This window comes from Rissa tridactyla, chromosome 4, assembly GCF_028500815.1.
Source record: "Rissa tridactyla isolate bRisTri1 chromosome 4, bRisTri1.patW.cur.20221130, whole genome shotgun sequence".
NCBI classification, from domain to species: domain Eukaryota; kingdom Metazoa; phylum Chordata; class Aves; order Charadriiformes; family Laridae; genus Rissa; species Rissa tridactyla.
This window is the reverse complement of record NC_071469.1, coordinates 92,383,267-92,406,888: the sequence shown is the minus strand read 5'-3', so window position 1 is coordinate 92,406,888 and position 23,622 is coordinate 92,383,267. Positions and strand designations below refer to the sequence as shown.

Here is a 23,622-nt window from a genome sequence, read left to right as displayed (position 1 = left end):
AGTATCACAAGCATAGATAAACTACAAGAAAAGGGCAAGCATTTAATGATATTTTCCTGTGTACTCCCACAGATTCCAGAGATCTGCCCCTGATGGATTTTCCCTCCATAAATTCATCTAATAGATGCTTTATGTAACGCCCTGGATACAGAATTATTTCTGTGGCAGTACTTCTGTTACGGAAAAATCTTAGTTGAAGCCCTGCTTTGCGCTCCCAGCCTAGCATCTGCAAGACGATACACAAAGACACAAGGGTGGGAACTCAACTGCATTTCCAATCCTTTAGGTTTTACTACACAGTCACAACTTCGTTTATTCAAAATATAAAGCACTGCTCCCAAATTAAGGTTTTGTTGTCAAAGTGTTTCTTTTCATCTCTCTGCCTTGCTGCCAGTAATTGCACACAGCCACAAGATTTTTTGTTTGCCCGTTCAACTTTATAGGTAATTTGGTGTGTACATAAATGTTCAATAAATTAATGCCAAAGTGGTGAATAATTCTACCAGATTGCTAATTTTGATAGCAGCTGAGTTTTCAAGTGACCATGAAGTTTTCTTTCCCATTAGCGGAAAACTGTTGAAGTAATATAATTATCAAATAATGGCGACAACAGCAATACTGAATATTTATCCAACATTTAGACCAGGAGTAGGAGACTGTTCAAAGGGATGAGAAGCACGCTTTAGATTTGGAAATATGTTTTTTTTCCAAATCTAATAAACTTTACCACCAGCGTATGAATTTGAGCTCAGAAATAATCCAAATATTCTTCGCCACCATCACATCCTGTATTTCTAAATTTTGCAAGCTGCTATAACTAAGAATGCTGTCGAGACCTGAAAACAAGCCAATGAAACCAAAATCCTCACAACGCATCTGATTCCAAACTACGGCTCCCTCCATACGTGCGTTTGCAATTTTACGCCAGCGAAACACTGCACATATATTAATAGTTTGCGTTTGTAAGCATGGTTCGGGATCGCTACAAAACTGTCGGAATCTGAGCTATTAATACTTCTGTCTACAGCTAATTTGCAAATACAAAATCATGCAGAAATACACTGAAAATACTAGGTTGAAGTGCGTATTGCTGTCTGCTTCAGCTGAAGTCACAGAGGGGATTCATTTCAAACAGCCCCACTCCTACCTTCAGCTCCGCGTGTGCAATTGCCTCCAAAGGCATGGTTTTCAAGAAAAAAGGTAAGAAAACAGGTGTCTTGTTTTCAGACATTAAATAAATTCACAGTTGTGGCGTTTCAAACACGGAATTTGAAACCAGGCCGATAACAAACTCCACTTTTATAAGCTTTGATTGATAAATAGATTCAAAATCATTGAGAACATCTCGGAACCCTCGGCAAAGAACCATATGAAAACAGAAAAAAGCGTCACTGCGGCCTCACCGACAGGGTCTTCCCTTCAGATAAGACTTTTCCCTTCAGATAAGAGATCCAAGATGAGTAGAGCTATTCCGTAATTTTAGCCAAAAAAGCTACTGGGCCATCCATATAACTCAGAGTAAGGCAAATACCAAGTTGGTTTCTCCAATTCATTAAAGATCCGTAGTTTTTAGTTTGTGTAAACTGAGGAAATATTTATGCCAAACTTATTTTTAGTCTTGTCTGGTTTTCCTTTCATACTCTTCTTATTTCACATTCCCTTTCTGCTTCTCTTCAGGCTTTGTATAAATCTCTGCGGTTAACCACAATATTAAAACCTAACACGGTGCAAAGTGTCCCTGAAGAGAAAAGTAACCCCTCTGGTGGCTGCCCGTCGTGTGGTCGACGGATGCCGAGGTTTATAATTGCGCCCCGTAACCTCCTGCCCGTCAGAGGTGGCAGCTGAGAAGGGAGGACAGGCACGAGGAACAGACCCAGGAGAAAGTCCGTGGGAGGTAAATTTGAGAATTTCCCAGGCCTGGAGTGAAGACAGCAGCACGAGAGACACTTCTCACTACCTGACGCGTATGTGCTTTATTAATTGGATGGGACCAGCAGTACTTGAGGATTTATACAACATAAGGCACGATCCCCGCAGCAACGCTTACTGTCGAGTGCACTATTACAAGTGACTAGGAATAAAACAGGCCAGTGCAGAGACAAATCTAGCAAAGAGGGAAAAACACCTATTAAGGGCTCATCCACGCAGGAAGATCAGCGCACAGGAAACTAGAATGAACTCTTAGAGCGCAGCACACTGACGTGCCAGGCCGATCCTTTTTGGCAGGGAGCATAATTTTTCTGAAAAGCACTTTGTAGCATCCAGGTGGGGAGCCAGCGTGGCCTGGGACAACTAAGAGAGTTTAGAGCTCTGGCTTCCACACCTGCACCAGCCAGCGCAGACGGCACTTCGGCTATATGTGACACAGCTCCATGTTTTGTTTGAGGCCCTCCTTGCCACCAGGATAACGAATGTGCTCTAACTTCATAGAGCGAACTGATCTGCAGCTTGCCTTGCCCATGGAAGAAGCATTAAGCACTTGAGTTTCGTGCACGCAAAGTCTGGACGTGATTCCGTTAATTTCTTATGCAATTTTCTTTTTCTTCCCTCAAGAGACTCAGTATCCAAATGTTTGTAGCCAGATCAGAATTCTCTACGAGACTCGGTATGTATCAGTCTAATATTGGCTTCTAAAGATACCATTATATTTTGGCTAGCAAGAAACAGCTTATTTTTCGCAACCACTTGGCATTCTCTAGAAAAGCAGCACAGTAAGTGGGGTTCACAGAAGAATGTCTAAATGTGTAACCATCTTCAGAAAAAATTCTGACAACTGTTTTAAGTCAGCATTCTCGTGTTGTCACCAGTCACAGCTTCAAGCTGATGAGAAACTTTTTATAGTCAGATACAAGACTGTTCAAACTGATACCAAAAAAAAAAAAAATTAAAAAAAAATTCCTCCACCGTAACTGAGAGGATCAAGTGTTCACTTACAATTGCTAACATTGCGACTCCTGCGGGAAATCCAGGCTGTTGATCAAAACAACTGGAAAACTGCTGTCAGAAAGGGAATAACATTTTTAAGAGAAACCTCAGTCTGAAAAATACTTTTTGGATAGATTCCAAGCAAGTGTTTTGCCCTGTCCTTCAACATGGCTCTCAGCCTTCAAGGATGCAGAAAAACAATGATGACCAAAATAACTATTCTCTAGAGGCACTGGGCAAGAACATGGAAGCAGGGATAGTCAAAGACCTTTAACAAAAATGATACCTTTAACAAAATGATGTTTCTTACTATAGATGTTTTGGTTTTTTTAAGAGCTTGGAAACAGGATCGTAAACTCATTGGGATTGCAGTGTTTGTGGATAGATATATAGATCATCTGACAGGCGTTTCAATCAAGTTAAGTACATTCAAATGGCAAAAAAAATAAATATATATATATACATACTTGATTAGTCGCAGAGTGGTCTGTCACTGGTGTCAGCTGCACATATTGGACTTGGATATCACTCCCCTGGAGCGGGGATCCATCAACACCCCCTGAGGCAGGCTCGGCAGAAGCAACAGCTATCAGCTGAGCACCCTGCAGCACCTGCAGGGGAAGCAATGGGGAGAGCAGCTTGTAAACAACCACGATCCGAAGTGCGTTATGAACCACCTAACTTAAAACAGATGCAAACCCGAAGACCATTAAAGAGAAACACAAGAAAACTTGTCTATCGGTAACCGTTGCTTTAACCCGTGTGGGTTTCCAAGAGGAGATGGTACCCATATGGAAAGATTCACACGCTAGATGCTCACCGCATTCTGCCTCAGGAGATTCATAATTCTGTTAACGATCATCGCAAAGACTACATGGGATGCACTGCGCAGGTTACACTGAGAGTGTGGTAATGTCGATAGCACACAAAATATCACTGAGTAATGCTTTTACTGTTACAAAACCAAACACAGATCCAAGGTACTCCTTCTCACAGCCAAAGGCATTCAACTTGTGACACTTTATTACAGTAATGTTTATATTCCTATCGTATATGAAGGTGTAGATTTAAGAATTACTGCTAATTAATGCTTACTCCAAACACATCTGCATTTTCAGTGGTGAAGACTACAGGTGCCCTAACAGACTTCGAAAAACAAAGAACACTTGATCCATCTACAAGTGCTCGCTTAAAAACGTTCTTGTGATTAAACTAATTTTAATCTACTTCTTGAAACACAAATCAGAATAAAACACATGTATGTAACCAGTGATAAGCCCCCAGTCTCATTTTTTTAAATTCAGCTAAAATATACAAATTCAGTTTTAATTTCTATATGCCATGAATGATGTATTTTTAAACTACGGTATTTAAACCGCAGGGAACGAAAGACATCTTTCAAAGCAAGGAAAGAGAACAAAGAACAAAAATAATATTCTTAAAGTATGATTTCTCAGCTGATCTGCGGGTGGGTGGCCGTGAAGGAGTGGGTAGACCAGAATTTCTCTAAGGAGTGTGGGAAGCAAAAAGAGGCGACCTCCCTAAATGACCTCCAGGGGTGTTGTCAGGAGTTTATAGGGATCTTGGGCGTTCTGGGACACGGTCAGCATCAAACTGCAAAAGGATGCTACAGCTTGTTTTTACAGAAGTAAGCAAAATTCTTTCATCCTACGGTATTTATTCTGGAACTATACAATACATACTCTCGGATCCACATCACAGTCTGTCCTATTGATTACCTGCAGGTCTTAAATGTATTTTGTCTCATTTATTTCTGAACTACAAACGTCAGAACGACCGCAAGCAACTGAACAAGCCCATTATCCTCGCGTACAAACTGCTTTACGACAAAGAAGCCTAAAACTCTCAACAGCACCAGCTTCCCTGCTTCGTGGTGCGTTCTCAACTGCACACCTTCCGGCACATTTCCAAAGAACTCCCTTTTACAGCACACGCTCTGGAGAAGACCAAATAACCGTTATATGTTATCTTACACCCAACCTGTTAGGTTCCTAGTGATGATCTACCTTTACCACGCTTCCTGCAAAAAAACCCCACCCCAGCAATATTTGCACAAAATACTTTTTGCTGTCGAATTACACTTTCCTTTTTGGTTTCACGCAAATGGTTATGTTCTTTTCCTACTGCATCTTCCTGCTGGATTTGTAATTAAGCCTTCATTCACAAAGAAATAGGAAGTACTTTTATAGGATGTAATGATGAAGCTCAGCTAGTTTTCATAGAGGTAAAATGGACAACATGAAATCGTCAGGAGGGGCTGACAAACGCAGGTATTTATGAATTTCCATTGAGAAGGTCACAGATTGATTGCTGCTGCTCCAATCCCCCAACTAGCCAGAATAAAACCAACTCAGTTAAATTTAAACATGTTCTAATCCCAGTTCAAGACTACAGCAGCGACAGCTACATCCACGGTGCTCCGTTTCCAGTTCTATAGTTTGGAAAAAACAGATTGATAAATTGGAGAGATACGATATCAAACATTATAAAAGTCACAATTAGTATAGTTTTCTCTTCTTTGTCATGTCCTGTTTGTGCAGGTCCCAAGGAGTACGGGCTGCACCATTCACTAGCGGACGGTGCATGGCCATGCAGGACAGACTCATTTCCACCAGTGTTACACCAAACTACTTGGGTTTTGCAAACCAGGTGACTGTCTCTAAATTGAATGTCGCACTGATATATTTATCATACATGCACATCTCCAGCAATTGTCATCTTTGTATTTTTCCCTACAGCTACAATACATCAGACTTAGAAACTTGATCTTGCTTTTAGGAAACACTGAAGGAGGAAACAGCGCCGGAGCAGTGTAGGATACGCTGGGAAGAACACAGCACTGAAACACTCTGAAGAGCTTTCAGTGCTCGATTCACATAACCAAATCAACTACTGAAGACACACTACTAACACCGAAAGGACAGATAAATAAATAAATAAATCAGTCTGGACTTGGAAAACTAAAAGCAAAACAATCAAATCCTGAAAAAGATTTCTTAATGTTTCTCCACCTAGCACATGCTAACAGAAATACCTGTCTTTGATTTCTTTAAATGCTGCCTAGCTTGTTACTGTGGCATAACCTGTGACCGAACAAATGAGAATAAAAGCAAGAACTGGGAAAAGATCCCATATGAATTAACCTGACTGAATTTTAAACGAAGGAATGAGCAATAAACTCTTTTTCATACCTGTTGACAGACAGCACTCTAAACAAAATTATTACTCTGCGGTTTCTGTTTGAATTATGGTCCAGCTTCGGCAACGAAGATACAAGTGGATGAGAGCAGAAGGGGAGAATTGCCATCTTTACCCCCCCACCCTCTTTTTTTTTTTTTTTTTTTTTTTAAACAGAGATTTGGAAATACAGCTGTTTCTGTAGTCTCCGTGCCCCAGTACCTTGTGTTTCATCTGCTGAGCCAGAGAGAGGATCAACGCAATCTGAGGCTCAGCCTGGAACACTTGATCCCACTTCCTATGTCTGACCACCTCTGTCACACGCGACACCACGATGACCTGCAGCATACTAAAGATATCACTTAACTAACCACACTGTATTCATAAGGTAACGTAATTTGTCGAGACTCTCAAGTGTCTCCAGATAGGAGTATCCAACCGAAACGACATTAAAAACAGCAATAAATTACATTTTCTCTACTGGAGATTAAAATAAATTTATTAAATTTCTGTCTTAACTTAAAAAACATGCTAAAACTTTGTTATGCTGAAGAACTATGACTGACTTCACCCTTTCTACTTCTCAAAAACAGCAGTATCGATAAGTATTTTGTTTAGGAAAAGCTCAACTTCGGCAAATAGATTGGCAACTTTGGTTATGGTCCTCAGATTCTGCTTGCACTTGCAAAACCTTTTCCTTCCACAGTATTCACCGTGCCTTATAAAAACAGGTATGCCCATTTCCTTTAACATAGAGGAGAAAGGTCCTAAGGGAGAAACTTATGTCAAAACACATGTTGACAGAAAGACGGAGCAACATGAACAAACATAACGAAGGACAGAGCCCAAAGACTGGATTGAACAGACCCTCTAAATCAGTATGACCATGCTTCTCCAGATAAAAACAGGATTTAACTTCAGCCCTATAACTTCAATCAGCCTCGCCTAATAGTTTTGTTTTGTTCTTATGCGTCAGAAGTTTTATATGAAACTATAGCAAGGCTGCGAAAATTACAAACATGAAGGGACCAACAGCTTTAAGTAACACGGGATTCGTGGCGGAGCTGGGTAGCAGAGTCCATTGCAAACGGGGCAGGTGCAGGTATAGGGATTTTCTTTGGCTGCTCACGACTTCCAAACCAACACTTTAACTTTGTAATTCTTACCTGCCCTTGACCTTAAAATAAAGGAATTGTACCAAAAAAAATAAACAATCCACCCTGAAAATGAACTTCTCTTCCCAATTCCACTGGGCTTCTCTAACACCCTGCCTTACGGGTCCAAACCAGGTCACAGAATATGATTAAACTGAAAAATAATAAACTTCACTTCTAACAGAACTGATTAACTCATGCTCTAAACACACACACGGAACAAGAAGCTTGAAGTCACCCTTGCCTTAGGCACAAACGCACGGAAGCACCTGGCATGGAACGTCGCTCGAGCTATCTCTCAGGCTAGTGAGAGTTCGAGTCACGGCTGAAAATGGTCCTAAAGAGTGCCTTTAAAATTAACAAGCAGACCAAAAAATCGTTTTTCTTAAACAATTCGGTGAAGTATTTAGAAAAAGTGCGTTTGGTCATCTATTATTGCTTGCTGTCAGCGGTAAAAAATTGCCTTGACAGTGACAAGATCTTTAGCTCTCGGGGAGCCAGAGCGCGCGCTTTACATTGCACAATTATTTCCACTGCAAGAATAAGCAATCGCACAGCTGGAACACAGCAGCTCGCTAAATTCTTCTGTCCTTTTAGCTTGCAGCTACAACCACGGACACAGGCTTTTCCCCAAATAGAAAACCTAGTGAAGTATATTTATCAAGAAAAAACAGAATACTTTAGGAAATGTCTGTAAGCTGTTTGAGGATAGGTTTGAGGATGTATGTTTTTGAGCATGCTTCAAAGCTACCAGTGCTCTCAAGCACATTTTGTGACCGAGCCCGACCTCTGCAAGCCTTCGTGTCCCAAACCTTGTTGCCTCAAAGACTGCCACATTGCACGGTGACCCTGGCGAAGGCAACTTGCCTAAATTAAAAAGCAAGCATGAAAGAGCCCCTTCTTTCACTATTCCCGTCACCTTTCAGAATAAGAAAGTGTTCCCTAACACCTTCAGAAAGAAATATAAATGCATTTCCATTAGTTTCGATTTTAAATGGTCCTAGAAATACCAGAAGGAAAAGTATTTTGTTCGGATCTTTAAAATGAAGTGTGAACTCTTGGCATTGTTCGTGAATACAGAACCACAGTCTCTCTGACCTAACGTTTATGTTTTCCCGAAAGCTCTACAGGCTTTCAATGAGATACAAGAGCTGACAGATTTGATAAAATGAGCTGAGGGACAGGCAGCTCCCTCCTACCCAACTCAAAGCACATTGTGCCCATACGCACATCCTCTATCCCTCCTTACAGCATCACTAACACAATCCCAGGCTTCCCCATTAGAAGCGTAGCAGAAGCACAGCCCCTCGCAGTGGTACCCCACTGACCCAAATCTCTGCCTTTCTCTTCGGTTTGTCTTTTTTCCCTCCTCTCTCCACCTTTTTTCCTCTATCATTCTCTCTTCAAAGTCTTCATGATTTGGGACATGCAAGCTATTGAGCCTGAAGGTCCTGGATTTCTGTTTTTTCTCTCTTCTTCAGCAAGATGCTTGTCATATAAAATGTAATAATAAAATTAGTATTAATAATGAAAACCAGCTACTTTCTCTGCTCCCTTCCTTTCCATTTAAAGACTATTTTAGCCCATAACTAATAGTTCCCATTTAACGTTCAACTGCCAGGGCAGGAAATAAAATTTTTTAAAAAAGATTAAAATGTAATAGGTTTTCCTTCAGTTTCTTCCAAAATTATTCAAGCATACTTTCCAACCACGATTCAATTCATATCACATCCTCTGCTGATTTTACTTATCACTGAGAATTATTCTTCTAGAAGAACATAACTTAAAACTTTTCTCTAGACCCCAGTCTTCAAAAATAGGTAACTGTTTTGGGATAGCTAAAGTTTATTTACCAAAAAAACCCATTCCTCAGTCTGGCCCTTGCCAGATTGAGCCTTCTAAAACACATTTGTGCTACTGTTGTTGTGAGCTTTTTTATTAATCTAGGCAAGCACATATGTTTGCCTACCTATAAAAAGCTCAAAACCAAGACACATTGGGATTTTGTGTCTTTTTTCCATCATTTCTTCCCATTTCTACTGCAGGAATGCAATAAAAGATGACGTTTCTTTAAAAAAAACGAGGTTTTGAATCACCGAAAGAGTGGTTGTTTATAGAAGGCTCACATCTGAAAATCCTGTAACACTTATAACCAGCAAGCAACCATTTCAGCAAATGTGGCACGAAAGAAATGAGTTGTGCGTAGGAAAAAGGAAAGCTCTCAGAGACATGCCCTAGCTAAAACATTGATAAAAACCCAAAAGGACAGTTTGGGCCCAAAAGTGTAAGGATGGTACGAGTTTAGATGGTTCCTAGTAAGACAATACCTGCCTATCATCCTCCTACACTGCCATTCATCATTGCTGGCAAAACCACATGAATACCTTCAAACAGCAAACACAGCTCCTTCAAATGATAAGAAGCTTTGCTGATAAACACGGTCACTTAAATAAGGTAATTCCTGCTAGCTGACTCTTTTCAGTCTTAAAGTTTTCTTCACGGAGCCTTAAAACTAAAAACATCCACTGTATTTAGTGCCAATAAAACATTTATTTACATGCTTACAGATGAGTTCACTGGGGCAACTAGACTCTAGTTTAGGTGCAGAACTCAAAACTTTTTAGCATGAGAAATTAATGAATTCCTTGAAAACACCAGAGGACTAGACTAATCCAGGTCTTCATCACCTTGGCATTTACTAAGGAATCTGGAACAGGCAATGCAGAATACCGAAGGAATGGAGCTGTACAAAGAAAGCCAAGATTTTCTTCTATAAGATTGTCTGTTGTAGTTCCCAATTTCACTTGATGAAGCAGAGCAAGACCCAACACTAGGAAACAAGTCCAGTACGGAAGATACTAAAGGAAAGGAAAGTCAATACACGACCTACTTTATACTCTTTCCTCTTTCAGCCACCGGTTCAATTTAACCAAGGTCAAGTGTACTGAAACGCTTGTGCCCAACAGTGGCTGATACAAAGTTCTTTTGGTGATTTTACAGTCCAGTTCCAAGAAAATGAAAGTATTAACGTGACAAAAAGGAGTGGCAGCAAAGGACAGAGTGACCCAACTGTTCTCAAAGAAGGAGTCCTCTTCATGCTAAGGTCAAGCAGCATTCATTGAAAACCACCGTAACCCTTGCACTGTGTTTATCTATCCCATATGTATATGAAGTAAGAATGCACATAGCCCGATGATGTGTTATCTTTCCGGAGAAATAAATCTACATTCCGCCAGAACAAATACACAGCTAACAAAATGGACCAAGGACCACTACATATTGCTGCATACTTTCTACGCTGTACTTAAAATTAAACAATAAGTATTTTGATAGAATTACAAGACAGTTTTAAGGGCTAAGTTTTATCTTCCAAACTTTTCAAAATAATAACAGCAATAAAAGACTGGAAGTTCCTCTTCCAAAAAGATAAGGAAGACAGAGAGCTCACAGGGAATATCTGCAGCTTTTCTCTCTCAGTAACTAGCGAGGAGAAGCACACAGGGGTATGAGTAAGCACATGGAAGATGTAACCCGTCCTTTAGATCATTTATTGGCAACCCTTTTTTAAGCAGAAGGCTCCAAAATACGAGGCCTCTCCTCTTTGTAAGATGCACTTTGATGGCTGCTGTATGTCCAACTTCAAACTACTAAAATCACACTAAAGTACAGGAAAAAGCCAAAATATATACTATTCACATTTTTTTTCCCAACATAATTACATATATTAACGGCTTAATTTTCAAGCTGAACTTGTTCTGATTATCATTGCATTATTACCGGCATCACCACAAGAGAAAAAAAACCTCTAGGCGTAATGTGTACTCTAGTAATGCGTTTCATATCCAGCCACCAGAGAGCTTCCAGAAATTCACAGGTTTTTAATAGGTTACTGTTACAAAGGGCTGATCATTGTCTAGTTTGTCTTAAACACGGCATAAATTAAAGACCCTCACACAAAGCAATTTCCACGAAAACTACAGCTGCTTGTTGAAGTATAACATCCCGTTTAGAGGCCATCCCATCTTTATTTTAAATAATACAATGGACAGAACAGCATGGGACATCTACCACACTGCCCCGTCTTCTACGTCTTCTCATTGCTCCCTGCAGGAAAAGCTTTGGGAGGTGAAAGACTGTATCTCATCCTGCCAGGCAGGCCACCGAACGTTCACCAGTATAAAAAAAATAATTCTGGAATATTTGTTCTTAGAAGAATACATTACTTTGCATCTAGCTTTATTAAAAGGCAGGCTGCGTCAATCATATCTAGTAATCTAGGTCAGAGTGTAAAAATGACCTGTTAACTTTCTTTACTTGGCATTTAATTACACTGCCATTTACGTATCACTAATTATTCATTTTCTTTCATATCTTTGATTAAAATACTGAATAGCATTACTCAAAGATATTTGTGGGAAAACACCAGAAAATACAAATTGGAAGGCTTAAAATTACTTTTTGTAATATATCAACTAAATTCTTTTGAATAAATTTAACAGTCGTTTCAATCATTTGCTATAGGGCTACATTTTCAAACGATGGGAACAGCACGTTGGAAATATAAAGCAAATAAGTATACTGCCAATCAAGCTCACAAAAACAAGCCCATTTTTAATAACGCAACACTGATTCACATTAAGTATACTAACACATACTCATTCTTTACTAATTACCTTCTAAACACTTCCTCTAAACAGGGCATATTTATTGAATTAAAACCTCACTCCTCATAATGGCCGTGCCCAGACAGCCGATGCCAAACAAAAGATTCGGCTACGATGTCCCTTTTCCACTTAAGCAAGATACCGGGTACGGACTGGGCTGTGCAGAGAAGAAAAGGGAAAAAACCCCAGGGGTTCTGAGAGACCCAGTGCTAATTAGCACCTACCAAAGTCAGAGTCCCCAAATCACGCATCCTCCTGGCAGTTTCCATCACTCAAAATCAAATTTCTCCACTCACCTGTCCTCAAATATTGCAGTGTTGTAAGATAAGGGGTCTGCAGAAAATAACACTCAAAGAGCCTTGTAACATTAAGGTAATATATTCCCATTAACATCCCAATATGTTTCTTTGAAAATAGAAGTACGTTTGATGTAAGGTAACCGGAAACAGTATAAAAAGGATCCACTGCTCTTAAAGATTAGCTTATCATTCTGAAGTTAAGATTTAGTCCATAAAGCTTTACTTAGAGTCATTCCTTACTCCAGCAACAACCTGTACCTAAATTTGCTATTTATTTCCTACATAAAATGTGCCAATACAAAAATAAATTCAGCATATATAAAAGTCTAATATTTAGCAGTTCGCAGAGAGAGGAACTCTCCCTGCTGTGTATTTCTAAGTGTGCTGAATTGAACCGTGCAAAATGTGACCTTAAATCTGTCAAAACTTCATTAACTAACACCCCTACAGAGTCATATAACTGAGAGCACCTCCTTTAAATTCCCCGAACTAAAAGGCATGAAAAGTGAAACTGATTGCAGCTCTACCAAGTGTGGAAAAAGGAAAAGAATAATTCCAGAGTACATTTTTATCAGCGGCATTATTTCTTTGCATAACAAATAATAAACCATCTCATCTGCTTTTACTTTGAGTATACACCACAGCACAGATCTACTCAGTAATGTCTACTCTGAGATTCCCTTAACGCGCCCGTACAAAACTTGGAGAAAGGCATGAACACAAACTACGGCTATTGTGGTTACTTAAACAAACTTCACAAAAATGTCCATCTTTCCGGCTACCGCGGTTGGACTGAGCTTGATAAGTGACAGCAAATTGTGGCTTAGTGTATTTAAACCATCTGCATCTTCAAAAGCCCGTTCATAACACTCCACCTTGCTTCCTACATCTCCGTTTCGGTGATCCCCAAGCAAAGCAAGGCTCAGCGAGCCCCAGGAGCAAGGCTCTGCCTCTGAAGACTGACTCCGTTCAGTAAAGCCACCGAGACTTGCCAGGACTACGGTTTTATGGAGAGCAGCCGCCGTCAGTCAAATGTTGTAATGAGCCCTGAGCAAAGAAAACTGAGATGTACAGAACTGCGTGAAGTTTTGGAAGGGAAAGCATGGCAGAGGTTCATGATCTTTATTAACATTCCCTCTACAAGCTTTTTTTTTTTTTTTTAAATAAATTTACAAATAAATATTCTGAGCTCTTCAGAAAGTGTTCACGTCTCATTTGGTAAATAAACTGGAGAAACATAAGGGGCAGAAAAAGACCAAATTAACACAGTTCGTGTTGACTTTTTTTAAAGAAACACCTGCTCATACCATCACTGTCCCTCTGACCCTTTCCTAAGCACCTTCCAACTGGAGTAAGCAATGTGGCCCTTTTTTTTCCCCTGTATACATGATTTAAAAACACCTGATGCACAGAAAACCCACGAGGCTCACGATCTGTCTCCAGGTTACGTGCATCCAGCCTAAATTGAAGTGAACACCTAAAGACAAAGGTGCAGTTGTTAGAAGTATCCCACGCTCTCAGCGGGTCGACGCCCCCACGGCAAGCTGGGGGTCCCTCAACAGGCTCACAGCTCCTTCGAGACGCGGTTGGTGTTGAACACAAAAGGGTAATCAGTGTAATTAAAAGTTTATCTGTGAACTGTTAACGCTGGCTGAAAGAGATGTGGAGTTAATTACTAAGAAATAAAAGCCTAAATCAAGCTTTGTACCATGTGATCTAAATACAATGAGATTATATGAAATCCTAGATGTGAGTAGTCCCCGTTTCCATCAGCAGTATTTTATTTTGAGTCAGTATCACAGGGAGACAGACAGAAATGTATCTGCCAGCACCAACGGATGGCAAAGCAAAGAGGTATTGTCTCAAGATGTTTTGGGGTCACATCCCATGGAAGCCAAGTGGCGTCCTTCCTTTGACTTAAAGTAGAGATGGGCTCAGGTCCTATAAAATGATGTAAAATACACCCAAAAAACCCACAGACTTTCACTGAAAATACACTTGAAATGAGCCCATGTGCAAAACTTAATTATAATTAATTGGCAGTTCAGCTGCAGATGTAATTTCAGTAAAAATTACTTGGTTACAGAAAGAAGAGTTACCTCATCGAAATTCACTGTAACAAATTAAAGATGCGATTTGGAAGTACGAGGCTTGTAAGGAAATCTGTATCATACGTCTGACTCATCTTTTGTATGAAGATGCTCTTAGTAAATCACTGACCGAGGGAACCTTCTCAAAACAACCCTGTGGTCAATGACAGCTCTTCTCAGATGTTGCCCCCCCCAACCCGTGACCTAAAGTTTAATTTCGGCTGTTAACGCCAAAGCTAGTTTGATCCACAGTTCCCTAAATGAGGCAGTTCGGCATTTTGTGCCCACGTTCTCTGAAGGTAAGGTTCTGGTTAATCCATCTCTTTTCTGTATCGCTTTTCCGGTGAACCAACGTTTGACGTCATACGAGCTACATGCACACATATGGAGATGTGACTGCCACGTAATCAACCCTGCAAAAATTATTTCGCACACCCCAATCCCCCTTTGGCAAGAAAGAAGAAAAGACTGAAATATATAACTAAGCATTTCAGCTCAGCTCAGCCATCGACATTCTGTTACAGCTTGCAAAATCTTTTGAGTTAATTCAATCTAAGAACGGTAAAGATTATTCAAATCTAGGCAGTTGCAACATTTTGTGATGGAACAGCTTACTGCTAGCAATAAGTACAATAAAACTGATGGAGCTACTTCCAGAAGAAAGGTTTTTCAAGAGCAGACAATTAAATCTTTCTACGATAATTCACTATTTTGAGCAATACTAACGAAGCCTTTGGCTTAACTGTTTTTTTTCCAACAGAATGTTATTTTTGGGTTTTATTCAACGTACAACTGAGTGCTATTAAGAAATGGCTGCATAGTTCAGAGAAAAATACTACCGTGTCAAAGAAATCTTACTAAGCTGTAGCTGCCGAGTGCGAAAGCTCAAGAAACAAGTCATACCAGAGTGACCCAGACTCCCTCCGACCGACCAGCACTGATAAAGGTTAGTCAAGTGAATAATAAATGGTGACTCACACAGCATCTGGCTGGTGGGAAATTTTTTGTTGTGACATAACCCAGCCAAGAGGGAGAGGATAACTCAGTCCTTAAGGACTGGCTTCCTTTACGGTTTTATGTGACAAGTCCCTGCTAGTCTAATAAGCGTAAACACGGCTTTAAATGTCACCGTGCTGGTCCCCATCCTGCAGTCTCAAATTCCTGGTGGGATTAGTTATACTTAAAACAAAAGGTCAAGATAAATGCAGAAGTACTTTCAGCATTCACTGTGAAATTCTGCTAAAGTCTTCAGGCAATTTCAGCAGAAATAGCATTCAATCCTTTCATAAATAACTTAAAACAAGAATTGGGTCTCTTAGTGCTGATGAGAGGGTACATCTCCTCCGATGAGGCTAGTAGTAAATATGCCACTTAAAAATAATAAGACCAGATCACCGAGGATCTACCAGAATCACCCACATCTGTTATTTTGCTTAAAAATGTCTAAAACAATTTATCAGTTGCCCCTCGGAATGGTGATTTTACTTTGATTCCAGAAAGAAAAGACATTTGGGGGGAACTGCAAATGTTTACATCATACCTGGCAGTGATTTTTTGATTTTTTTTTTATAAAATACTAGCAAAATAACATCTGAAAGTTTGGCTCTTGTTGCTAGGGCAACAAAACACTGTTCCTACTGTACACGGCAGGATCCTATTAAGTTGGAGAAATACGGATGGGAAAAAAAAGCACATGCGACAACGGCATGAGCCCTTTATACACAGAGGAACAGAAAAGTTCTAGTGTTGCAGTGGTCAGGAAAAGTCCTAAGGAAAAGAAAATTAATACACTACCTCCTGCGCTTTAATTATGAAATGATGTAATCAGCTCAATTTATATCCATTACTATCAGAAGTACATAATGGCCCCGAAAGAAAAGCAGAAGAAAAATGGTAGAACCACCACAGTGAGGAGTTAACTAGCTGTGCCTGAACGATAAATCAGCAGTTGAAGAAAGTTATAAGCCAGTACTTGTCAATTAAAGAATACTTAAATAAGAAAGCAGCGCTCCTGAGAATCACCTGAATTATGTTAATAAGTTCCTTACAGAAACTTGCACAAAAAATAACACTGTAGACATAGTTCAAGAAAAATTCCCAAGGAGGACGAGAAAAAGTGTAAACTGGACAGAAAGTAAAGAGCAAAGGTTTAAACAGCTGGGGTTTTCCCTTTAACAACGCCAAGCCCAAAGGGAAGATGCTCTCTGGTTTGCACAGATAGGACAGGAATCCAGAAAGTGAAAGTGTCGGCTGTCTTTGGTTTTGCTTTTCCACCCAAATCTCGAAACAGACAGGAGCGACAGACAGCTGGAAGAAACACAAACCCAAGGAGTACAATTCGTATTATAGTAGGGTATATGCATTTGTAAGGGAAGAGGTACTCCAGAATTTAATACAGAAATAAACATATGAAATGGCTGGGTTTTAGAATGAAAAACGTATGGCAAGAACACCTGACTTCTCAAAATACCCGTATAAAAGATTACAGGATATCTGTAGGACGAGAATTAAAACACCCAACTGTATCTCTAATCTTGGCTTTTATCTACTAGTAAAGTTCATGTAAAAAGAATCCAAAATAATAGCAACTTTATCTACTCCATTTAAATTATTCGCACGGAAAAAGATAGTGTCGCTGTAAACCGCTCGGTGTGTTCCAACGATGACCAAAACTGAAAGCAGATGTAATGTATATTATAAGCCATATATCATGTTCCAACTCAGAAAATCTTATGTTTCGTGTCAAAAACATTTTCAGACAATAGTTCTCAAACAAATGCAATTAGGAATAATGATTGATTTCTTTCATTAAATTGGATACTCTTACATATATCCGCTGTCATTTTTAAAACTATCCTCTTTTTGACAAATTTAATAACGTTAGACTAACACAAATCACCACCCTCTGACTTCCATCACAGTTCCGAGATAAGACATCAGTTATATATGCTTCTCTCCACCTGAAGCCGTATCGTTTCTACCCAGCTCCTCCATCGGGAGCCCGCTCAGTACCCAGACTCCACAGGCGCGTTCCCCTCCGTCAATGAACGAAGCGGACAAATGTTTCTAATACCCTGGAGAAGAGCTTGGGAACGGGTACTTCTTTCCCTTTGCAATGATGCAAACATGCTTTTTCTAATTTAAAGTCATAAAATGAAAATGAATCCTAACAGAGCGTCACTTTGTTTGACTAAGTCGTGCACTACATGTTATGGTACTGCAGATGATACTGTCCCGATTTTGCAAATGAATTCCTGGTTACCAAATTAATTTCCTACTTTAATTATTTTTCTTAAGTTGGAGCCAGTGACCTGGCATTTAAGAATTATACAAGTTCTTAAAAATGTGAATCGCTAGTTACATGCCACATTGAGAACACAGGTCAAATCATTTTTCTGGTAGTGATTTTCAAAAATCTATTTTTTTTGCTTGCGTGCATTAGCCTATGGCAGGAAGTTCTACAAGTTTGCTTCCATGGGAAAGCATTTTCAGAGAAACTAGTATTGCAGATGATAACCAAAACTCTGCTCTTTCAGTTTTGAACACAGAAGAATAAGAAGTGATTGTTTATCCACTTCACTTCCTGCGGTGCTTAGAAAACGGTATCAAGTCATTCTAAACACATTAGGTAACACATACACCCTGTTCTGCTATAAATCAGTAAAATCTCTTTTTTGGGGGGGAGGAAAACAATTGGCACAGTGGCTGAGTGCCTGTTCTCCCCTGTGAATCGAACTTCAACCATATGTCTATTGTCAGGGCGATTTCACCCTCCAAGAGCACCGCTCTCGGTGGTTCTCCAAGGTTTTGTGCACTTATCTGCGTGCGCTGTCATTTATTTGCCCATTTGTTTACCATTTGTGTTCCTTTCCCACTCCAGTGAAATCCATGGCAGACAATTACTTTGGGATGTAATTACAGGAACCGCCCCTCAGTAACACTGTCTCGGAACCCTCTACTGCTTTGCTGTAAAGCTCAACGTTTCACCTATGAGGAGCTTCCAGACACTAATGGCCTGTGGTTGAACTTAAATCAGGGTCTCCCATACGGCGATGTATTTTGCTACCAGCTGAGCCTCCAGGCCAGCCAAAGGTCTTCACTTTCTGAAGCCATATCCAGATAGCATTTGCATACATGTTAAAACTTTCCGATCATCACTTGGATTTTTTAAAAAAGCATTTTTGAACAACTCTCAATTTTATTTTTTTTTTTTTTTTTTGTGAGAAAAGGGAGAGGAATATGGAGTGTGAATTTGCAGCAGGCTTCAATGAAAGCTCTGGACCCGAAACTATTGTTTTCTTCGAGTACACATCTGGTTTTCCCCAACATATTGCCAGTTCTGTAGCTCCGTTTAATACCCAGCTGGGATAATGTAAAACTAGCATATAACCTAAAATAAATGCAAGAAGCACATATTTTTGTTCAGTAATATTTGTATGCATTAAGTTCAACTTGACTAATGTTCTAACCCACATACCGAAAAGTTTGTATCAATGGAGGGGGAAGGGGGGTGGAGGGGGGGGCGAATCGCACCCCAAACCAGGCACCGTGCACGTGTGTGGCCACACAACTGGAAACTAGAACTAAAGCTCACCAGAGCGGCATAAAATCTTGCTTTTAAAAGGTTAAAATTACTTATTTCTACAATCAAAACACAAGTTTTTAAAGCAAAGGCATTTAAAATGTGGTTTTCTCCTAACATAAGAAAGGAATTATCAAAGCGTCTAACACTAGCATGTTGCAGGAATGTTCCCGGGGCTGCCGACAATCTTTTCCCTGACCAACTTTCTTCTCTCTGGTCCGTGGGAAATACAAATGTCTGGTAACAAAAATTGTAATTCTTAGGAAACTAAGGCTATTGGAGTGCACGGAGGAAACTGCTGAACAAAGAAAGCTGAATCTACAGAACGCTCTTGTACATAAAATCATCTTCTTTTGGCAACTTTGATGGCCAAAACATAAATCTAAACCGTGCAGCAATAAAAGTGACAACCTGACAACGTTATCCTGAAGGCTGCTAAGAGGTAAGCATGAAGCCCCAGCGAGCTCACTTTGGAAGCAATTCGTCAAATGTTACTACAGGAGTTTAAAGAAGTGTCAGTAAAAGTTAGTCCTTCTTCCAGCCCATTAACGCATGAATTATTTTGACTTATATCTGTATTCACGCAATAACTTTATATCCTGCAGTCTGAGTCTGACTCTCTATGACTGGCTGTTCTTACAGAGATGCATAAAGGCTTAAAATGGATTCAGCATTTTATTTAAAAAAATAAAATAAAATAAAATTTGGACTTGATCAAATCTGGTCCTGATAAAAATTACAGTACTTACAAACCAGATTTGCAGCCCTCGCGTGGTTTCTGAGACTGCCTTGGGAATGTAAAATGCCAAGATGCTATTAATATAAGATTCTGTATAGCATATGCTCATAAAAACCTTTTTTTTTTTAAATATCTAATACAGAACATGCTACTTTTTTTCCGAAAAATTCGACGTTAGACTTCAGCAAAACAAGGTCATTAAGACAGACACCCTGAATGACCTCGCTGCCGCGCACCAACCAGGGGGACTGCTCACGCTTACGAAATTGCTCCAGCTGAGTAACACTGGCAGACTCGGGCTCTGAATTCACAGTTAATATGGGAATTCTGGAAATGTTTCCTCTCACATTTAACATCTGAACACCAAAGCGTTCTCAGAAACCTTTCTCCGCCTGGTACCAATGTTTTCCTCTAGAAAAATCTTCGGTTGTATCTTGCTGTAATCAAAGTGCAGGGACTCCAAACTGCAAACTACAAAAGTTATTTCACCGTCTCCATTAAACCCCAGTTTCACGCTTACGGAAACTTTCTGGGGAGAAGGGGGGGAAGGGGGTAGCAAATGCTACTTAAGCATTTGCCACAGCAGAAAGATAAAAGCACAGGAAAGAAGAAAGGGGTAAAACAGACTCCTCGAGGGTGCAGTTACTGAGTATTCTCTCTGATACTTTGCTTTTATTTACCTACCAACGTGCGTACTGCATTTTCCCGCATGTATAACTTCGAAATTAGATCACACCGAGCACAAAGAAACCCATTATATAGTAAACGAGCCACGGAGGAGATAAGTAACAAAATGGCATTGAAAAAGATTAATTTAAAATTTTCTTTCCCTTTCAACCACAGTCAGATTAAAAAATCTTTAGTAATTATCCATCCTAGCATTTGAGATAAATAGTAAACCACTGTACATCACAGAGCACGATTAGCCAGTGTTATTAAAAAGAGCAATAATAGTAAATAATTAGATTTTAAAGTTTAAATGATGGTAGACAGAATCTAGCAGGGAAACACTGAACAGAGAAACTTTTCTAACAGGCTTGAGAGTCTGCTTTGTGAAAAATTTAAACTTCAAAATGAAAATTTCTAGCCATTTTCATAACAACGACAACATCCTATAGGTGACCAATCGGGGGTTAAATTAATTGCCTGTGTGTCCAGATAAGACAGCTGGAAATAACGAGATGAAGAGGACTATGAAATCTTGTCCCACCGTGAGCGCGCAAGCTATCCATGGCGAACACGCGGCAGCTCGTGCTGCGCATTCGCTGGGGGCAGAACACGCTCAAGTCCTTCGCGCCGGTAGTTTTAGAGAAGCAAACTTTTGCATTGGCCAGGGATGATCTTACCTCTGCCTCCAATCCCGACTTTTTTATTATTAGGGCTCAGCACTTCATACTTTGTTGCTCCACACTACTCGAGCAGACCTGAACAAAACGGTGAATTCAGCTGTAGTTTGTCACTTCAAAACAAACCCGCTCCTGGTTTGCCCCTTTGAGCTGCATCTGATTTGCAGCTTTTTCAACTGTTCTTCCCTTCCGAAATCCCGTGCAGCTTCTGAACAGCAGTGGCAAATACCAGCGTTGTTCTGGCTAGCGACCTGCTGGATTGCTGGGTTCACACCACATTTTTTTGCTGAATATTGTATTAACACGTTCCAAAATGCCAAGAGACAATTCAAGGAAAAAAAGTCAAGCTTTTTTGGCGAGATAAGGTTAGTCATAAGTAACATTTACAATTGGAATACTATAATGTGAACCTTTGACAACCTTTGATATTTCTTCACTAGGTTCAAAATTTGTTACAGTGCTAATTTCTACCACTGTGAAAACGTACTGTCATTTTGAACCAAACCACCAGTGACATTTACTGCGGTCTTTTCAGAGACCCACACAGAGACCCCCACAGGCCAGCCCTAGACCCAGTACAGCTTTATTTACAAAGAGCTCCTTTGAGAGCAGGAGCCAGCTCCATAGAGAGCGAGGCACGACTTTAAACCATTACAGACCTCACTCCGTAAAACATAGCCGCGGCTGCTGACATCCATAAATGAATTTCTAACGCATTAGGGCAGAGGGAAACAGTTGCGTTATACAGTTCCCTTTGGACTTTTCAGGGTCTCTAACGAGCAAGAGACCAGAACCCAGCGGCTACCTACGGAAACGGAGCAGCACTCTCCCCCCGCTTGCGCAGCACACGATGCCGCGTTGGGAAGGAAAATGCCTACGCCTGAGGTTGTGCGCCCTTTGCGTTTTTCAATAATGAGCAAAACTACATATTAGAGAGCTTATTAACATTACTGCTGATAAACATTACTTCTTCAGATAAGTAACAGGTGCTGAACTTCACGAAGGCAAAGGTTAAATTAAAAAAATACTGCTGACGTTGGAAAAACCTGCCTGAAATTTCTTAACATGTTACTAATAAGTAAAGTTTCTAAGAACTTGGACACTGCAAACCACGAAACGGTTCTGTACTGAAGGGGGTAAAGGTGCACGTGAAAATACTCGATGTGGACAAAACTATAACAACGACACAAGAATGAATCTGAAAACGTTTATGCATATCATGGAGGAAAAGTGTATCTCAGAGCTCATACACAGTTTAAATACCCAGCTAAAGAATTTGAGAGGAAGGATGCAAGGAGAAAGAGAAATGCCACAAAAAGGATTAAGAGGGAAAATTGAAAGTTCAAAGCACCCCCACCTATTTGACTCTCAACAACTACCTTCAGGATAAAAATTACGGTGGAATATTGATGGCACTCAAGAAAAAAAAAAAAAAATCTACCAAAGAACAAACCCCCCCGCAGCCAAGCACTGCTGTTACACTGTTGTTACGCAAAACACAAGGTAAAAATGTATTACAGTATGTTAAGATTAACACGGGGCACAGTGGACAGGATTTCTATCTTGATAAATAGCTGAGAAAATTTGTAGATTAAGTTAATGATATATTAGATTCTAAGACAATTTAGCAGTAGGTAGAATTGCAATTAGTTTTATTGTACCGGATTCATTAAGAACTTAAAACAGAGGGGGGGAAGTTCGCTACTGAGAAACAATTTGAAGGAGTTAAAATCTGAGAAATTACACGTCATTCGAAAAGTACATCGGCACCGGCTGTACTGCTGACAAACAACGAAAGCTTCTATTCATGCATACAGCTTAAACCGCTTGACCAGGAGCCAGTTGTGCTGCAAAAGCAATGCTATCTTTCAAAAGCTTCCAATGGAATATTTTAGATATACAGATAAAATTTAAAATACATCATATTTATCACTGGAGGAAAAAAAAAAAAGGGAGAAAAACAAACATCAGTTTTATTGTTTTTACTGTGGCTGGAAGTTAGATCGCAGATTGAAAGGAAAAGACAAACAATACTGGGTCTTATGTCTAAATATGTTTGTTCACGGGTTGGTAACTGGGGAAGGTTTCCATCCAAGGAAAATAAAGTAACGAACCCGACCTAACAAACCAAAGGGTGAGAGAGGATTCAGTCTGTGTGATATTAAGGACATAAATCATGTTAAATTACGTGCTAATGAAGAGACAGCTCTGAGCTTTACGGACCAGGAATTTCTCACGCTTATCCAATATTCTAAATGTTTCTGGCCCCGATCTTTTTCTGGGCGCAGCTGCTTCATCCTGAAGCACGAGGAGATTTTGGCCATTGAGCTCGTACAGCCAGGCCCAGGAGCGTGAGGGATGCAGTGCTCCAGGTCCCCGGCCACCCCCCTCCCACCCGTGACACACACACCCCATCTCTCTGCAGCCTTTAGACAAGCACCTGAAGTTGTCAACCATCATCACCCCTGAGATAATGCACAGCTTTCTCTACTACGCACACCTGCCACACGGACCAGGACAGAGAAGATTTAGGAAAAGGAAAGTGTGCACTGCTTGTGGGGAAAAAAAAAAAAAAAAAAAAAAAATTGCAATAAAACCTTCATAAAGTTGACTTACTAAACACGC

At 40.1% G+C, this 23,622-nt stretch overlaps 1 protein-coding gene across 6 annotated transcripts in view; it reads right to left on the bottom strand.

Moving 5' to 3' along the window:
- Positions 1-23,622, bottom strand: part of BANP (BTG3 associated nuclear protein) — a 153,913-nt gene that overhangs the window by 2,792 nt on the left and 127,499 nt on the right. For 4 of the 6 annotated variants that reach the window (XM_054201224.1, XM_054201225.1, XM_054201226.1 and 1 more), the window contains one exon: positions 3,393-3,536. The exons of the other annotated variants lie outside the window; for them this stretch is intronic. In XM_054201224.1, coding sequence (XP_054057199.1) covers positions 3,393-3,536 — 144 coding nt within the window. The remainder of the gene's footprint in view (positions 1-3,392; positions 3,537-23,622) is intronic. 6 annotated transcript variants of the gene reach the window in all.